Source organism: Zootoca vivipara, chromosome 12 (assembly GCF_963506605.1).
Source record: "Zootoca vivipara chromosome 12, rZooViv1.1, whole genome shotgun sequence".
Taxonomy (NCBI): Eukaryota; Metazoa; Chordata; class Lepidosauria; order Squamata; family Lacertidae; genus Zootoca; species Zootoca vivipara.
This window is the reverse complement of record NC_083287.1, coordinates 13,731,779-13,751,051: the sequence shown is the minus strand read 5'-3', so window position 1 is coordinate 13,751,051 and position 19,273 is coordinate 13,731,779. Positions and strand designations below refer to the sequence as shown.

Below are 19,273 nucleotides of genomic sequence, written 5' to 3'. Positions count from 1 at the left end.
ATATATATATATATATCCCAGACAGTCCCTGGCCTCAGGCTCACTATGTTAAAGAGACACGACACAAAAGGGAAAGCGGTTAGGAGGGAGGAAATAACAAACAAGCTCAGTCACACATGCTTCACCACACAAATGCTCTCAATGGGAAAAAGTGACAAGTGCAACGCTGTCTGATTCTGTCCTGGGCCCGTCATTGTTCAACGTCTTAAAAAATGACAGATGAAGGAATTGAGTAAACGCTCATCAAATTCGCAGAGGACACCAAACGGGACAGGGCAGCTAATGAAGTAGACGACAGAATCGGAATTGAAAATGACCGTAACAGGTTGGAGAATTGGGCCCAAGCTAACAAAATGAATTTCAATAGGGACAAATGTCAGGTTCTGCACTCGGGGAGGAAAAACCAGAGGCACAAATGTAAGATGGGAGACACGTGGCTTACTAGCAGTACATGTACAAAAAATCATGCATCACCATAAACAAAGGATGAATTCTTGTTAAGTACCTGTGCATATAAATCCCCACCATATGTTTACCTATATGTACACATGACAAACTCCATATACAGGTGAAACTCGGAAAATTACGGTAGAATATCGTCAATGTATTTCAGTAATGCAACTTAAAAGGTGAAACCAATATGAGACAGATGCATGACATGCAAAGCAAGATATGTCAAGCCTTTATTTGTTGCAATTGTGATTATTTGTCGTTAGGCGGGTCAATTATAAATGGAATCTAATTAATGAAATGTAATAGCGATGTTTAGTTTTGTATTATTGTAACTATTTGTTTTATTACTGTGGAATTTCCAAAAGAAAGCATTTGTAAAAATTAAAAGAAAAATAAAAAATAATAAGTTGCGTTACTGAAAAAAAAAGCACTTCTCGACGATATTCTAATTTTCCGAGTTTCACCTGTAGAATCCATTTTTTGGTACTTACGGTACATAGAATATTATTGGGTGTAGTCATCCTCTAAGTCATCCTCAATTAAATCTGTTGCCTTCTGTCTTTTTATTACTGACTTGTTTGCAATCAGGGCTAGATCTGTAACTTTCATCTTACTAATTGCCTTGCAAAGCAGTTCAGCTGAGTTGCTCGTAAGTGCACAGCGTGTTCCAATTCCCCCTAGCCTAGCTGGCCGCTCACAGAACAGCAATTACAAGGCACCCGGTTTTGATTTCCTTTTCAAAGGGAGCTACCGATTGAGATAATAGCAAAAGCAACGTCATCCTGTTGAGTCGCTTGATAATGGCGAGGAGCTGCCTTGCCCATTACCATTCGTTTTCTTGAGAAAAGCAAAACTTAATTTTTTTTAAAAAAAATCAGGCAGAGTTGGCTGAAAACAAACTAGGGAAATGGATTTCTATGTCGCAAATTGGGGAGAAATAAATAAGGTTTGCTCCAGCCCCTTCTCCCTTTGGCCTGAAGCTGCTATTTCTCCATTGGGGATGCCAAGTGTCGTTCACAAATTGTACTTGCCGATAACAAAAGATAGCCTCGTCCTCTGCGCTGTAGATGGGATGGAGAACCTGTAGCCCTGCAGATGGCTGGTGGGACCACAACACCCTCGTCCTAGACATAGGTGACTACGGCTGATAGGAGTCCAGCACTATAGAGGAGCACAGTTCCCAACCCTGCTTTAAAGAGAAATAGGGACCTCTCCAAAGCCCAACATTTAAGGGGGAAACCATCAAAGGGGGAAACCTACGGGACCGCCTCTCCTGGTATGCCCCGCGGAGGACCTTAAGGTCCACAAACAACAATATTCTGGAGATCCGGAGCCACAAGGTGGCTAGATTGGCCTCAACTAGGGCCAGGGCCTTTTCAGTATTGGCCCCAACTTGGTGGAACGCTCTTTCACAGGAGACCAGGGCCCTGTGGGATTTGTCATCTTTCCGCAGGGCCTGCAAGACAGCTGTTCTGCCTGGCCTTTGGGTTGGACTTAGTCTGACCCCTGTGTTTTCCTCCCTCATGGCTTGGATTTATGGACTACTTGAAATGAGGCTGCATTTTAAATTTTAATATTGTATTTTAATTAATTGTTTTTTATGTTTTATTGTAATTTTATTGGTGTGAGCCGCCCTGAGCCCGGTTCTGACTGGGGAGGGCGGGGTATAAATAAATTATTATTATTATTATTATTATTATTATTATTATTATTATTATTATTATTATTATTATTAAAGCAGGGTAGATTTGATTTAAATCGATTTAAATCACTAATCAGTAAAACTTGATTTAAATAATTTTTTTTACAGAAAGACTCATTCTTGCTGGTATAATCTTAATATTTACAACCCGCTGAAGGTTTCATTTTTGGAACAATAAATTTTCAGAGTAGTTTTTACAGTTATATCAAAAATTATACTGATCTGGTTAGACTATTAGAAATACAAAGGCAGGTAATTATGAACTAATTGTTTATATATGGACAACTTTTCTGCTGTACTTTATTGGAAGTAGAAAAATAATCATTTCCTTAACAATTGGAACAATTTATTTAACTAAAGCAATAACATTATAGCATATGTATCCATGTTTGTTAACTGATGTGGTTAAACGATTAAAAAAAAATTGGACTGAGTTTTAGCACACATGAAAAACTTAAATCCTTATTTCCTGATGACTAGCCTTTGGACTATAATGTAACTTAAATAGAAAACTATCTTTAGAAAGATTTTTCCTCCAAAAGCATTTTATTTTAAAAATGTGATTTAAATTTTAAAAATCAGATTTTTTTTTAAAAAAAATCATTGATTTTTTATCCACCCTGAGCTAAAGCGAGGATTAGCACTACCAACAGCTATTTCAAGCAGGGGTTTCTCCCAGTCCTCAACAGGATATTATTATTATTATTATTATTATTATTATTATTATTATTATTTTATCATTATTAGTTCCAAAACATCTGGAGGGCCACAGATTCTCACCCTTGCAGCAAAGAGCCAAGGAAGTATTTAAACATGTACAGCCATCTCCGATTCAAGACAGATACGACCTGAGCTGCTTCATTGGTGTATTTGGAAAAACCAAAGCTGTGAGGAGGGGAGCTGGTGGGAAACAGACATTTTAAAGCCCAAACGTGATGAAAATATTCTTATAAGCGAAGCCATGCAAAGAGCAAGGACATTTTAGGCAAACAAGCAATTCCCTTGGCCTGCCCTCCAGTTGGCCAGTTCTAGGCTAAGACCTGGTTCCGCTCTGCTTTAAGAGATTCCTATGGACAATGAACACCTGACCTTATAAAAGTGCATACGTGGTAGAAACTTGTAGGTGTTCGAAATCAATCCGCAGCATCGGTTACCCGCTCCAGCTTTAGGGTGCAATTCCCTTTGCGAAAGTCCAGATTTGTTTTGCACAGCCCATGTAAACATTTCCCCCCCCCATAGGTAGGTTCTTTCGATTGCCCTCCAGCGTTTAAAGAGTCTTAAGTCATTGAGATGGATGACCTCATTGCAGCTGCGATGTCTTAAGAGGGGTAACGCTATTAAAGTCCAAGAAGAAAGGGCCCTCCTGCTGAGGGAGGAAAGTGCTTGGGATAATATTGTAAACGCCAGCAGGGACACATTCGAGTTCCAGGTAGCAAAACCCACACCTTGGAGGGAGGAAAAAAAGAGAAAAGGGGCAAACTTAGGACCAGATCTAGCACAATGCAAATCCAGAAAGGTGTATCGTCAGACAAGGCGTTACCTGTAATCGCCGCTGTTTTTCTTCTGAAAGTCTTGCTCTCCCACCGCAGAGACTGTCACCACTTCAAAGCCAACACTGTATTGCCTGCAAAAACCGAATTGGAGGTTGTGATTGTGTTTTAGACACAGTGATCTATGGCAAGGGCGGTGCTTTTTTCTGGGGGTACGCATACCCCTAAACATTTGTTGAAGCTTTGTACTTTTGTCCCTTTACTGAATTTATTTTCCCCGATTTGAACTATAAAATGGTGGTTTTCTTGAGTCAACGTGAAAGTACCTGTCACGGTCCTTGTTTGGCTACTTCTGAGAAACTAGCACCACAGCCATTCTGTCTTTAAGACTTTTATTTTGCCTGATATTTACAGTGTGATTCAGTATCGAGAATACATGTCCGATCAGTCTGACGAAGATTCTCCCAATGCCTGTCGTCTGCTCCTCCCCCAGCATAAGTGTGTGATTCCTGCCCTCCTCCCTTTCCACCTGCGCGCTTTTGAATGTCTCAAGTCAGGTATGAACTTAAAAGGGCGAGGTATCTCCCCGCTGGACACTTCCCCGGATCCCTCCCCCTGATATCCTGTCTCAGGTTGCAGTAAGGGCTCTAGGATGTTGCCTGAGCCACGGTGCCTCTCTTCTGCGATTGTCAGGGAGTGTTCACTGCTAGAACAGTCCCTGACAGTACCCCTAAACATTATTTTTTAGGGGAAAAAGAGCACTGGGCAAGGGTATTTATGGACACCAAAATTATAGGATTTGGAACCAAGCCCATAACTCAGCATGCTTAGAACAAGTAATTGAAAGGGATTTTCTGAAACATACGTCCTTTCAAATGTGTGTGTGGGAGGGGGGGTTATTGTTTTGTTTTGATTATGTACTCTGGTTTTATTCGGTATTTTCATGCTGTGAGCCACCCTAAGATCTTTGGATGAAGGGTGGTATACATATTATTATTATTATTATTATTATTATTATTATTATTATTATTATTATTATTATTTTAATAGCAGCAATTGCTGGTTAGATTCCCCATAAATGAACAAAAACAAATGGAGTTTATAACACTGGACAAATGACTGAGTTTGGCCAACAAACAATGTTTGCGTTGCACCGCACCAACTTTGTGGCTCCACTCCTTCAAACATGCACAAACCTTGGTCCTCGTAGCTCAATGAGGAGGGGACCGGCCTTGTCCAACTGGAACTGGTAAATAGGATTGTTCTTGGCGGTCTCTCTGAAATTCCCACACCCGCCAGCGCTTTGACCTTTCCACTGCCCATTTACCTAAGCAAAAGAAAGTTCAGGAGGTTCTTAAGCAGCACATTTAGAACAAAAACAAATTATTAATTAATCCTAGTTCCAATTTAACTTCCCTTCTGGTTGACTTCCAACGCTTTACTAGAACTTCAATCTCAAAGTCGCTCAAGCTGACACTGGAACAAGGCAAAGGTTTTACATCAGCTCCTTGACTTAATTGCTAAATCCTTTTATGGAAAATGAGAAAATGTTACTGTAAAAGTCTTCCTTTGTTGCAGGATTCAGACTGAAGCGTCAAGTGCCTTTTAGGCATGCATTTCTTGCAAAGCCTTCATCTGCTTGTATTCTTTTAAGGTGGGGGCTGCCTGGGATCAACAGATTTTGGCAGCAGAGTGCGGGAAGTGCATTTAATATGTTTCAAAAAGAGGGGAGCCTTATGCCTTAGAGCACCCTTCCCCAAGTTCAAAACACATGGAAAACAGAGGCTTGGGAAAGCCTTGTCTTGGAGCCATTTGAGTTGGTTTGGATATAGCTGCATTTAAGTAAATACACCACTGAAGTGCTCTCTTGTGCAAAGGTTGCTGTCATGCCATTAAGAGCCTGGAAAGATTGAGCGTCGGCCATTCAAATGATCTGCAGAAATGAATGACTATCCTGAATCCTGAATTTGCCTGTATACCGTGTTTCCCCCTTTTTAAGGCGTAGTCATAAAGTAAGCCATAGCAGGCTTTTGATGTATTTGTTAAATAGAAGACACCCCCTGAAAATAAGCCATACCTCCGCGCTGCGCGGAGTGAGACCGCTAGCGCCCAGCCAGCCAGTGGGACACAGCACACTGGCCGCAGGAGGAGGAGGACGTCTGCCTCTTTTCGGGAGGAGGAGGCAGACGCCCAGAACCGGCTGCTGCAGCTGGGACCGGCGGAGGCGAGGCCACTGCTCGCCCCTGGGGGCTGCGGAGGCAGCTGGGCAGGGACAGCCGGAGCCCAGCCGGGCAGCAGCAGCAGCAGCAGCGGGAGGTGGAGTACGGTGCTGCCGGCCGCGGCAAGGAAGCAGGCGCTCGAAGGTGGCGGCTACTGCAGCCCCGACAGAGCGTGCAGCAGTGCCACTCCTCCCGAGGCAGCGGGACCCAGCAGCAGTGCCGTCCTCGTCCTTCCGCTGCTGCGTGACTGGGCTCCAGCTGTCCCCGCCCAGCCTCCTCTGCAACCCCCAGGAACAAGGCGAGCAGCGGCTTGCTTCCACCTGGCCCGGCAGCAGCAGCAACAGCAGCGGGAGGATGAGGACGGCACTGCTGCTGGGTCCCGCTGCCCCGGGACGAGCGGCGCTGCTGCGCGCTCTGTCGGGGCTGCAGCAGCCGCCGCTTTCGGGCGCCTGCTTCCTCCTCCCGTGGCCAGCAGCAGCACCATACTCGTCCTCCCGCTGCTGCTGCTACCTGGCTGGGGTCCGGCTGTGCCCGCCCAGCCTCCTCTGCGACCCCCAGGAACGAGGCGAGCAGCTGGCCCGGCAGCAGCAGCAACAGCAGCAGAAGGATGAGGACGGCGCTGCTGCTGGGTCCCGCTGCCCCGGGACGAGCGGCGCTGCTGCGCGCTCTGTCGGGGCTGCAGCAGCCGCCGCTTTCGGACGCCTGCTTCCTCCTGCCGTGGCCAGCAGCAGCACCATACTCGTCCTCCCGCTGCTGCTGCTACCCGGCTGGGGTCCGGCTTTCCCCGCCCAGCCGCCTCCGCAGCCCCCAGGGGCAAGCAGCGGCCTCGCCTCCGCCTGGCCCAGCTGCAGCAGCCGGTTCCGGGCGTCTGCCTCCTCCTCCTGAAAAGAGGCATAGAATCATATGATTCTATGAAAAGAAATGCCCCACGGCATTGGCGGCAATGAGGGGAGGGTCTCTGGGTTGGCTGGGCACGGGAGTTGAGCATGGCGGCCCCAGGAGGTGCGCGGGCAGTGCTGGGCGCGCTCCTGGCTCTGACCACGCTCACCGGTGAAAAAGTATGACGCGCGCCCAGCTCCAAAGGTCAAAATGTAGATTGCTTAATTAAAAAAAAATAAGACACCCCACCGAAAATAAGCCATAGGCTTATTTTCTTGAGTAAAATAAATATAAGACGGTGTCTTAAAATGTGGGAAACACGGTATTAGGCTCACTACAATGAGCGTTTAGCCCAGGAGTCAGCAACCTTTTTCAACCATGGGCCGGTCCACCGTCCCTCAGATCATGCGGTGGGCCGGACTGTATTTGGAAAAATAATAATGAACGAATTCCTATGCCCCACAAATAACCCAGATGCATTTTAAATAAAAGGACACATTCTACTCATGTAGAAACACGCTGATTCCCGGACTGCCTGCAGGGCGGATTGAAAAGGCAATTGGGCCGCATCCGGCCCCCGGGCCTTAGGTTGCCTACCCCTGGTTTAGCGCAACTTTGGTTTTTCTGTTACACAGACAAGGGTTAAACCGAGCAAGAATATAGCGAGGAACTTGTAGGTCTTATTTTGATCTACCCTTAGCAGATGACCATAGAGATCGCAATTCTTTCTTACCCGTTTGGATATGGTGTACGGTGTCGGGATCTTGCAGAAGTTAAACTTGCACACTGAATACACCTGAGTTGACAAAGAAATGGAAAAGCTTCACACAGAACGATCCACACATTGTGAAATTAAAAAGAAGCAGCGGACAACGGCTAGGGAAACACACAAGGCCAAGATGCTCTTGGGAGCCTGTTCCGGTTTCCCACAGGCATCTGGCTGGTCACTGTGAGAACAAGATGAGCCATTGGCCTGATCCAGTGACATCTCCTTACGTTCTTAGCAGAACCTGATTGGTTTGTTTTCTCTTACAGAAAAACCCACACATGTAACTGCAGATTTTTGCAATATGTGAAGTAGGGCTGGGTGATATATCGTCCAAAACCGGTTTGAATCCCATATTGTGATATCAGTTTTATAATTTTCGACCTGCCAAGATATCACAAATCATATGCAAAAATCACAATGTGGGAGGAACCATGAAGCCAGCCAGTGCTTCTCTTGATTCCTGCAGCCCGTTAACTCTGCCAGCTCAGCTCTGCCCCGCCTCTTGCAGGGGGCAGCGAATCACCAGAGCAGATGCCAGCAAAAATCACAATGCAGGAAAAACCGTGAAGCCAGCCAGTGCCTCTCCATAGCTCCATCCTTATTTCAGACATCATGATAGATCACAGTGTTTAGCTGGTGATATATCCTTGATGTTGAAAACCAGATATCGCCCAGCCCTAATGTGAGCCCTTGAAAAAGAAATGTAATTATACAACTTGTCCAGTATACGAGGAGCAGAAAGTATCTTTGTTTTTTGCTTCAGGGTAGACTGGCGGAGGGAAAAGAAAGACTTGCTGTTTCCCCGAGAAGCTGAACATTCGAGAGAGAGAATATCCAGAAAAGAATCGGCTACGTTTGATCAATCGTCGTCACATCACAACTCGACTTAGCCGTCTCCGGTTACAGGAAGGGACTGCGTCTGGGATGAGGGCCCTCAACAATGTGCCGCAAGTTCCCCCAGGATCACACATAACCTAGAGATGTGATAGATCTACTTGGAATATTCTCCTGTTTGACATTTTTGGCTTCTCTCAAAATTCTTTTGTCGTCACACCCAAGAGAGAACCTGCAAATTCACTTCGCTTTAGGCAGAAGCCCAGTGCTCACTCTCATAGAAACCAACTCCTAGGGCCAAAGGTCTCTTCGCCTTCCCCCCATAAAATATTTGTGTGGTCTGGCCCCACTCCCCCCAAAAGTTGATGGGCACTGCCATTCAAATAGTGTGTGTATGCGGTGTCATGTGACTGATTATGCAGGGCAGGGCTTACCTGAATCCCCCCCCATTTTTTTTCTAGTTGGCACCCCTGGTCACTCTAATCCGCTCTAATGAAAGCTGGCAACTGCACAGGTAAAAGTTATCAAATGGTGACAAAACAGTTGTACCTCGGAAGTCGAATGGAATCCGTTCAGGAAGTCCGTTCGACTTCCAAAACGTTCGGAAGCTGCGGAGGATGTTCGGGTTCCGAAGAACGTTCGCAAACTGGAACACTCACTACAGGGTTTGCGGCGTTCGGGAGCCTAAACGTTTGACTCGCAAGGCATTCGAATTCCGAGGTACAACTGTGTTTGGCAGCAATCATCACAACGATGAGATTTCCTCCGTGCCCCCGCCAATGACCACCATTAAAAGGACCCCATTATTAAAAGGAATGAGACGCCTTTTCGTTAAAGCAGTTTAACACCTGTGCCACGTTTCCCACAATTTTGTATGAAACAAAAACCGCTCTACCATATAATCCCCGTAAGCAGGGCTAAAAATAACAACTTGCCTGCTCCCCTGTAGAAAGAATCGCCTCGAAGCCGACTCCCGCTGCCCTGCCCGACTCTGAAAAGAACTGATGGTGGGGATGGCCAGCGTCTTAAAATACTTCTTTTGCAAGGCTGCCTATAAACACATACCCTGAGCGTGTAGTGAATCGTGTTTTGCTTTTCGTACTGAGAAACCACCAGGGTAAATGTATGGGTTCCCGGAGAAGTCAGCTTGATCTTGGTGAGATAGTGGGGGCTGTTGATTCGAATCCCGTCGATATACGGAGGAGGATCGGCTGAAAAGGAAAGATTTATGCACGTGACGACAGTGGCGAGGATTCTCCATGCACAGAAATGGAAGGGGGAGAGGAAACCCTCCAAGGAAGAGTGGCTGGTGAAAATCTTGGAATATGCAGAGATGGCGAAAGTGACGGCACTGATAAGAGACACAAATTTAGAATCCTTTAAAGAAGACCTTTCTAGTCTATTTCAAAAGTTATTTGCCATATGCAGAGACCACAGCAGGGTTTGAAGTGTAAGAAATAGATTAAGAAGCATGTTGGAGAGGATGAAATTAGATCAGACAGAACCTTAAAACGCAATTGTTATATCATTTGGGTTATAAACACTGATGTTGGGTGAGCGGGAAGTTACTGGTTTTCTTCGAATTGGAATATAACTCTTGAGTAACAAATGTAACTTCCATTATGGAAAAAGAATACAATATTATTATTATTATTATTATTATTATTATTATTATTATTATTATTATATAAAAAAGAATTGTATAAGCCACCTGTGAGGGACAAGGGATACAGGGAAAGTCCCTCCCATCTTAAGTTCCAGCCCATCCCCAAGCGCTGGAGAGAGCAAGGAGAGCTCTGCCTCCAGCGGAGAGTCAGGAAGTGGTGTCCGAGGCTCAGGCAAGGTTGTGGAGCCCATGCCTCAGGTGGGACAGGAAGTTGGGCGCACGGGGGGAAGGCCAATCCCCCCAACTCCTGAATTGCGACGCAAACGTAGGGGGAAGAGGTTGGGTCTCCCAAAGCTTTTGTGCTGGAAGAAAACGCGCCAATCGCCATTCGGAGGTTCTGACACCTCACCTTAAGCATGTATATCGATCGTTCTGACCACTGTAAATAATCAGCACTTAATAAAAGCCTAAAAAGACTATCATAGAATCATAGAGTTGGAAGAGACCACAAGGGCCATCCAGTCCAACCCCCTGCCAAGCAGGAAACACCATCAAAGCATTCCTGACAGATGGCTGTCAAGCCTCTGCTTAAAGACCTCCAAAGAAGGAGACTCCACCACACTCCTTGGCAGCAAATTCCACTGTCTTACTGTCAGGAAGTTCTTCCTAATGTTTAGGTGGAATTTTCTTTCTTGTAGTTTGAATCCATTGCTCCGTGTCCGCTTCTCTGGAGCAGCAGAAAACAACCTTTCTCCCTCCTCTATATGACATCCTTTTATATATTTGAACATGGTTATCATATCACCCCTTAACCTTCTCTTCTCCAGGCTAAACATACCCAGCTCCCTAAGCCGTTCCTCATAAGGCATCGTTTCCAGGCCTTTGACCATTTTGGTTGCCCTCTTCTGGACACGTTCCAGCTTGTCAGTATCCTTCTTGAACTGTAGTGCCCACAACTGGACACAGTACTCCAGGTGAGGTCTGACCAGAGCAGAATACAGTGGTACTATTACTTCCCTTGATCTAGATGCTATACTCCTATTGATGCAGCCCAGAATTGCATTGGCTTTTTTAGCTGCTGCATCACACTGCTGACTCATGTCAAGTTTGTGGTCTACCAGGACTCCTAGATCCTTTTCACATGTACTGCTCTCAAGCCAGGACTATGCTGGAGTCGTTACTCTAGAGTAGCCACATCAGGCCCTCTGACACCACCCCTTTAAAAAAAAGAAAGAGGTTTATAGAATTATACCGTATATTCCGGCGTATAAGACGACTGGGTGTATAAGGCGACCCCCAACTTTCTCAGTTAAAATACAGAGTTTGGGATATACACGCCGTATAAGAAATACGACCCGGCGTATAAGATGACCCCCGACTTTTGAGAAGATTTTCCTGGGTTAAAAGTAGTCTTATACGCAGGAATATACAGTATGTATTTTTAAGGGGGGGATAGGAATTTTTTTGGCTCTCTAGATGTTGCTGGACTCCGGTCATCATGGGGTGATGGAAGTTTGTAATCCAAAAAGATCTGGAGCGCCTCAAGTTCCCCATCATAAAGATGGAGATTCTTTAGCTAGGATCTAGCATTTCTAGAGGATGCTAATGGCAAAGTAACAAATGTCAGCCCTGCTAATGGTCCCAAAGTGAATGCGCTGCAGAAGCAAGAAGAGGCACAGCTGGACGCCAACAAGACCTAATTTAGTTGTCGGCTGCAGAGTCGCTGGACCCTTCTCAGGTGGTCAGATGAGACACCCACAGAATTCAGCCAATAAACTTCAGGAAAAGGGTTACACCCGCCCTGCTTTGGCAACGGGCTTCTCAATCACATGTCCCCCTTGACAAAGGAAATCTTTTAATACGATTTTGGAAGCTCTGTATTCATAGGTTGTAGGTTGGAGGGGGAAGCGAGAAGAGGAGGGTTATTAACACACCTACCAGGGTAGTAAACTTTTTTCCCATCTGTTTTGTACACCACCATTGTGATGAACTCCCGGTTGTGAGCAAAGTCGTCCTGCGAAAGCAAAGGCCAAAATTATGTTGTTGTTGTTGTTGTTGTTGTTGTTGTTGTTGTTGTTGTTGTTGTTGTTAATATACCCGGAGGTCTCAGGGCGGTTCATAAAAAAGATCAGAATATATAAAATCAAAATAAAACAAACCAATAATAACCCCCATCGATCACTATGTCATCATTTATGTATTATTATTATTATTATTATTCATCTGGTATTTTAGTTGGTTAATCTTAAGTCACACCAACACCCACACCCCTACATTCTGTTTCTGTTATTCCACCCTTTACCTGGCAGATCTCAGGGTGGTTCACAGCATAAAAACACAAAATACACAATGAGAATGAGAATAAAACCAAGCAAACCACTCCCCTTCCCTCAGGTAGACTGCCTCTGCCCAGGGAGGCTCCCTCCCTCCTTCATTTTAACATGACTCGACAGACCTTCAGTTTCTGAGCAGCACAATTCACACTTGCACACATAACAGGGTTAAAGAGAATGCAAGGGTAAAAATGGTCAGCTCTCAAAAGGAACCGACCCCCCAATCTGGTAGAGAGGCTGACTGGAACGAGGGAAGTTTATGGCAGTGGGTCACACAGAGAGACAGGTGGCAGTTCTTGCGTGGGTGAAAGACTCGCAGGAGCCTTTTAGTTGCATTTCCCGCTGCAAAGCAGCAGTTCTACTTTGGCACACTAACAATGCACTCTGGGACACAGTTTTGGAGGTACACATACATCCGGGACATGCGCCAACAGTCTGGTTACGGGATCAGGTGTCGAACACACTGCTCTAGTTAACGCAAACGGGGCTTATCTCGTACAAAATCTATAAAGTGGTACCTTGGTTGTCAAACTTAATCCGTTTCAGGAGTCCGTTTGACTCCCGGAACCGTTCGAAAACCAAGGCGTGGCTTCTGATTGACTGCAGGAGCTACCTACACTCAAACAGAAGCTGCATCGGACGTTCGGCTTCCGGAAAATGTTCGCAAACGGAATACCTACTTCTGGGTTTTTGGCATTTGGGAGCCAAAACGTACACGTACCAAGGCATTCAAAAACCAAGGCACGACTGTATACCACATACCGTATTTTTTCATCTATAAGAAGCCCCCATGTATAAGATGCCCCCTATTTCGGGGGACTCAGATTTAAGAAAATTGTGGGGGGAGATGTATCTGTGTGTAAGACGCCCCCTAATTTTTGACATTATTTTAAAGGAAGAAAACCTAGTCTTATACACGGAAAAATACGGCAATCGTACCAAAACCTTTAAGTGGCTTGCAAGAATGGTTCTATGAAACATGCTTGACAAAAGTTAAAAAGGTAACCGTGTCGGCCGACAACAACAAATCCAAATCCACATTAGGAATAGGGCCAGTCAAAACGTTACAAAACAGCAAGCAGGTTTCCAATTTCCCCTGCCTTGTGTTTCTGACATCTGCTGTGATGAAAGAATTCTGGGAGACCCGAAAACTTGCAGGCCGTTTCGTAACATTTTGTTTGGCCTCATAAAGGAATTGCACTCCTGGGGGTTTGCATTTTGTATGAACTAACGGGTGGCTTTTATCCTCCTCTTGCTAGCTCAAATACCGAGAGAAGCGCCGGCATTTCGGGGCCCGGTCCCTCGTTCATACCAGCGTTCAAACATTCATGCCAAGGGTACCTTGTCCGTAATGTGTCTGCTAAGCAGGATCCAAACTGCAGCCCCACCTTGTGGGCACTGAACCTCCAGTTTGTACTGTGGGTTGTTAGCTAGGCTGTATGCATCTTTCACGGGGCCCTGTTTTGCATCCCAGGTACTAAAAAAGAAAAAGAAAATATTTCATTATACAGGATGTAAGGGGGAGGGCTTCTAGGGAACAGCCCCCCCCCATCAGGTCGAGTTCCTCTCAGAGCAGTAAGTCCAGTAGCGGATCAGATTACAGGAGTCAGGAAGCAGAGAGGGAGGGAAGAGGCTCTAGGAGCATGAAAGAGCCTCAACACAGAGCAGAGAAGGAGGCAGCTGGGGAAGAAATGACGGGAGAGCAGTCAGAAGGATGGCCCTTCCCCCCCGATGTCTGAATTGAGGCACAGGGCACCCCGTAGGACGAGAGGGAGGTGCTTTGGGGTTCCCAAGCTGTTATGTTGGGCGCGAAACAGGAAGAAGCCATTGCGAGGTTCTGACTCAGACTAAGCAGACATGTTTTCCAGACTCTTTGCACTGTAAATAGAATGCACAATAAAAACACCTTAAAGACAAGCAGGCGTGGAGCGTCGTTACTCAAGAGTAGCCGCAAGAACCTCTGACACATAATTTATAATGAATGGGGGGGGGAGTTTAAAAGCACCCCCCCCAAAAAAACAGAGTCCTTTTTGTTGGGCATAATTCAGATGGAAATTCCCAGGTGTCAGAAAAGGTTATTTATGTATGCCACTACTGTGGCCTGTGCTTTGTTAGCCCAAAAATGGAAAACGAGTGAGTTCTCAACCAAAGAAGAATGGCAACTTAAACTGATGGAATATGCTTAGCTTGCAAATTTAACATATAGAATAAGAGAACAAGAAGAACAAACGTTCAAAGAAGACTGGAAAACATTTACTGAACATATGAGGGGAAATTGTGTACACTTGAAAATGTTGGCAGCATTAAGATAAATTCAACAGTGTAAACAAGTTTTGATGGAAGTAATGATGCAGGGATTTATGTTACGCAAAATTAACCATGGAAAGAGAAGAAGGGAAGGCATCAATATCTTAAGGTTTTCTAAATGAATATTCTAAATTGTAAAACAGAAAAATTTATATATGAAATAACTTGAGCATCAACCCCCCCCCCAAAAAAAACCCCACAAGAGAGAAACGCAAACTCCCTCTCTCACACACGTCACTTTTGTTTATAGGAATTGCAATTCATTCATACAAAACTTGATTACCCTTTAAGAGGACATATTTTGGCTATCACTTTTATGCAAGCAGTGATCTCAACAGGAAGTAGTCATACCTCTAGTTACGTATGCCTCAGGTTGCGTACAACACGGGATATGTACGCGCCGAACCCGGAAGTAACGGAATGGGTTACTTCCGGGTTCGGTGATTCGCGCATGCGCAGATGCGCCAAATGACGTCACATGCGTGCACGGAAGTGCTGAATCGCACGGGGAGCATGCACAGATTCAGCGCCTCAGGGTAAGTACTGCTCTGGATGTGTACGGGGCTCCGGAACGGATCCCGTTCGTATCCAGAGGTACCACTGTACGAAATATTATTTGGTGCGATCCTTCCACGAAACAAAGCAAACAGCTGTTGAAATGCAACCCTGAAACTTATGAACGCTCCAGTGGAATAGTGGCATGCTGAATGCTCCCAAACATTTAAGCTACAATGCTCAAGTTGTACCTCCAAAATAAAAATAAAAAATTAAATAATGAGGAAATGCTTTCTTCTGGAGTCTCCTGTCTTGCAGTTTCCTTGGATGGTCCTGGGTTCTAGTATTATGAAGTAGTCTTTCTCCTGTCTACTTTTTCCATACCAGGGCATAATTTTATGCATCTTCACCATGTCCCCTTTACCGTTTTTCTAAATTAGAAAGCCTCAAATATTGTAATGTTCCCTCACAAGGGAAGCTGGGGGCTGGAATGGGTGGGTGGGAGGGAGGGAGTCCAGGACAGCTGTAAAGAAGTAAACTTGCAACTTGCAACCTTTTCCGTTGGACAAACCTGTGAATACATGTTGATTCTTTAAAAAGACTCGGGTTCCAGCTCAAGTATATAACATCGTAATACTTGCACAGATCTTCCCAGGCAATCCAGAAAATCCCTAAAAGAGAGGAGAAGCTCTAGGTCAAAAAACATGCTATATTTTCTCAAAAAGCCATTTAACAGAATGATAGGAGATAATACAGTCGTAACTTGGAAGTCAAATAGAATCCGTTCCAAAAGTCCTTTCAACTTCCAAAACGTTCTGAAACCAAAGCACGGCTTCTGATTGGCCATTTAGGGCTTGAAAGGTCAGCACCAACACTTTGAATTGTGCTCGGAAACGTACTGGGAGCCAATGTAGGTCTTTCAGGACTGGTGTTGTATGGTTACTGAATAGGATTGATTGCCAGCAGACAGTTGAACTGGGCTGACCTCGGTCTCTGTCCCTTTAACTGCATTCTCCCCCTGCCCTGCGATAAGCAGAACAGTCTCTGCTTAGCTCCGTGCACTGAGAAGTGTCAGCCTCACCATCAGGGCAGGACTAGGAGGCAGAGGTCTAGGGACCTACTCAGCAGAACGGCTGACCACCAAACACCACAGGCTGAAAGATCACTAAGTCCAGAGTCTAAAAGGACGCAAGCAATTTCTACATCTCAAACCTCTACTAAGAAAATGGGAGCAGGCGAAGCCAGGCTTTTGTTGTTGCTGCTGCTGCTTCCTCTCTCTCTCCACTTGGTAATAATCTTGTGGTTTATCATCTTCCTCTTTCTTTGCTCATCCTAACCCTGAGGTTCCAGAAAGGCCCACGGCAGACCTCTCTCCCTTGGCAGACAACTTTCCCTTGGCAGACAAGCTGCAGATGTGCACGCAACCGATTGTGAAGTCACAAGCTGCACCAGAATGATGGTGGCTTTGGGTGCTAGGAAACAGCTAGATGGCTTCAGGGTGGCAGAAGCAGCATGTGTGCAAAAAGCGCCTCCGCCGACCTTGGCAACTCAGTCAAGGGCAAGCCTTGAAGCTCGAGGGGCAGCTGCTGGATCTGGTTTGTGCGTTTCAGTCGCCGCAGCTCAGTCCAAGAGCGAAAGGCTCTCCCTGGGTGGTGGTGGTTTTTAAAGGCCCCTTAACACACTCAGCATGTGTAAGAATAGCCGGTGTGCTGTTAATGGACAGCAACGAAGTGAGCTAACCTTGATATGTTGCCACCAGCTCCCTCCTTAAATCAGCATTTAAATCCCACAGAGAAAGGAAAGCCAGCAGCTCAGTCGCCGCAGCTCAGTCCAAGAGCGAAAGGCTCTCCCTGGGTGGTGGTGGTGGTTTTTAAAGGCCCCTTAACACACTCAGCATGTGTAAGAATAAACCCCGTTAGCTGGTGTGCCATTAATAGACTGCAACACAGTGAGCTAACCTTGATATGTCGCCACTGGCTCCTTCCTTAAATCAGCATTTAAATCCCACAGTAATTTGGAAAATCAATAAAAATAATACTAAAATAATAATAATAATTGTTCTCTCTGATTTATATACCTCAAAAATTAAATAATAATAATGTTTACCAAAAACAACAGCAACAACCACGGCTCTGCTTCAGATACTTGTTAGGAACAAATGAGACCTGAAGCAAAATGTAGAAATGTGAAGTGCTTCTGCCCAGCGTGCCAGCCAGCCAGGCTTCCCTCTTTCAGAACACTCCGTTCCATCCTGTCATACAGAAATTCAGCATTCTGTGCCTACTGAACACAGTCCTCATGGGGCTGTTTCTGGGTTCCCCCCTTTAGAGCTCCTCCATCTATTTCTATACTTCTGCAAATCTTGGGTTTCCCCCCAGCCTACTAATACCTTCCTTGTTTTGACTACATAGGGACCCTGCTAGGGCTGGATCACAAGGGCACAGGTCAGTGGACTAAATGACAGGGCCAATATGGCTGGCAATCCCCGCAAGAGCAGTGCTGCCACAGAAATAGGTAAAGATCCAAACATTGGCCACTGTTAATTCTCCAAAATGTCTCTGGGTCCCACTTACCTCCAGAAGCATTCTTAGAAAGTAAAAGGAGGAGGAGGAGGAGGAGGAGGAGGAGTTGTTTCAGGGACTGCTAGGGACACCTGGAACAGCTGGGCGATAACTGGTTTTCAACATTGTGATATATCACAATGTCTGAAATAAGGATGGAGCTATATAGAGGCATCTGCTGGCTTCACGGTCCCCCCCCCTTGTGATTTTTGCATAGCGCACACACACCATGATTCATGATATATTGCCAGGTCAAAAATGATGAAACCAGTATCACAATGTGGACTTCAAAACCAGTTTGGGATGATATATTGATATATCGTCCAGCCCTAGTGGGGGGGGGAGCCAGAGAGATGGGCAAAGCTGGCCAGACAAGCAATGGCAGCAAGACCATAGCAGGGAAGACAAGGATTAGATCCCTTCCTCTAATTCAGGCACATCCAACAGGTAGATCTACCGGTAGATCACTGGCTCCCTGCACCTCCCAAAAACGGGGTTTTTCCACCTCCCTAAGAAAAAAGCTTGACAACTTTGACCTGAACCCCCCCAAAAGGGGGTAGATCACTGCCAGGTTTTAACTCTGCGAGTAGAGCGCAGTCTCTTGGGAGTCTAATCTTTTTTCAAAACTTCTTACAGAAATTGCCATTGTTCCCTCACTGTGAGAAGTGAGGTTACAGGGAACCAGGCAAGAGGGTCTTCTCGGTAGTGCCACCTATCTACTTACCTCCAGAAGCACTCTGAGAAAGTAAAAGGACTGTCTGGAGCTAACAACAACAACAACAACAACAGGAAATTGTTGTTTCAGGGACTGCTAGGGCCACCTGGTACAGTCAGAGGGTGTGGGATAAGTCAGTCAAATCCAACATTCTAAGAGAGGACTAACTGCCTCTATGTGACAGTCAGTTTGGTCAGTTGGTCGGTTGGTCTGCTGCTGATAGGAGTGTTAAGTAGTAAGTGCTCTGATGGACTCTTTTTAGGACTCACTAATATCTAGTATAGGGACCCAGGTGGCGCTGTGGGTTAAACCACCGAGCCTAGGGCTTGCTGATCAGAAGGTCGGCAGTTCGAATCCCTGGGACAGGGTGAGCTCCCATTGCTCGGTCCCAGCTCCTGCCAACCTAGCAGTTCGAAAGCACGTCAAAGTGCAAGTAGATGAATAGGTACCGCTCTGGCGGGAAGGTAAACAGCGTTTCCGTGTGCTGCTCTGGTTTGCCAGAAGCGGCTTTGTCATGCTGGCCACATGACCTGGAAGCTGTACACCGGCTCCCTCGGCCAATAATGCGAGATGAGCACGCAACCCCAGAGTCGGTCACGACTGGACCTAATGGTCAGGGGTCCCTTTACCTTTACCTAATATCTAGTATATAGTTTATATGTTATGTAATCTAAGTATGTACTCAATGAATCTGACAGTAAAGTAGTTTATGTTACCGTGTTTCCCCTTTTTTTAATACGTAATCATAAAGTAAGCCATGGCAGGGTTTTTATGCATTCGCGAAATATAAGACATACCCCGAAAATAAGACGTACCTTCTTGCTTTCCTTTAGAGCCTCGAGAGGCTTGAAACCAGTTGGGAGGGGGTGCATGAATTGAGCGCGTCACCAGGCGAGCCACGCTGGGAGCC

General features: G+C 45.7%; 1 protein-coding gene across 4 annotated transcripts in view; it reads right to left on the bottom strand.

Annotated features, from left to right (window-relative positions):
* Positions 1–2: 2 nt before the first annotated feature.
* CAPN7 (calpain 7) overlaps positions 3–19,273 on the bottom strand; it is a 41,862-nt gene continuing 22,591 nt past the window's right edge. For 2 of the 4 annotated variants that reach the window (XM_035128805.2, XM_035128807.2), the window contains 8 exons: positions 15,659–15,758; positions 13,627–13,762; positions 11,891–11,966; positions 9,412–9,557; positions 7,477–7,539; positions 4,842–4,972; positions 3,696–3,779; positions 3–3,600 (listed from right to left, as the gene is read on the bottom strand). In XM_035128805.2, coding sequence (XP_034984696.2) covers positions 3,456–3,600; positions 3,696–3,779; positions 4,842–4,972; positions 7,477–7,539; positions 9,412–9,557; positions 11,891–11,966; positions 13,627–13,762; positions 15,659–15,758 — 881 coding nt within the window. In that variant the 3' untranslated portion in view covers positions 3–3,455. The other 2 variants (XM_035128810.2, XM_060280645.1) reach the window with 2 other exon arrangements.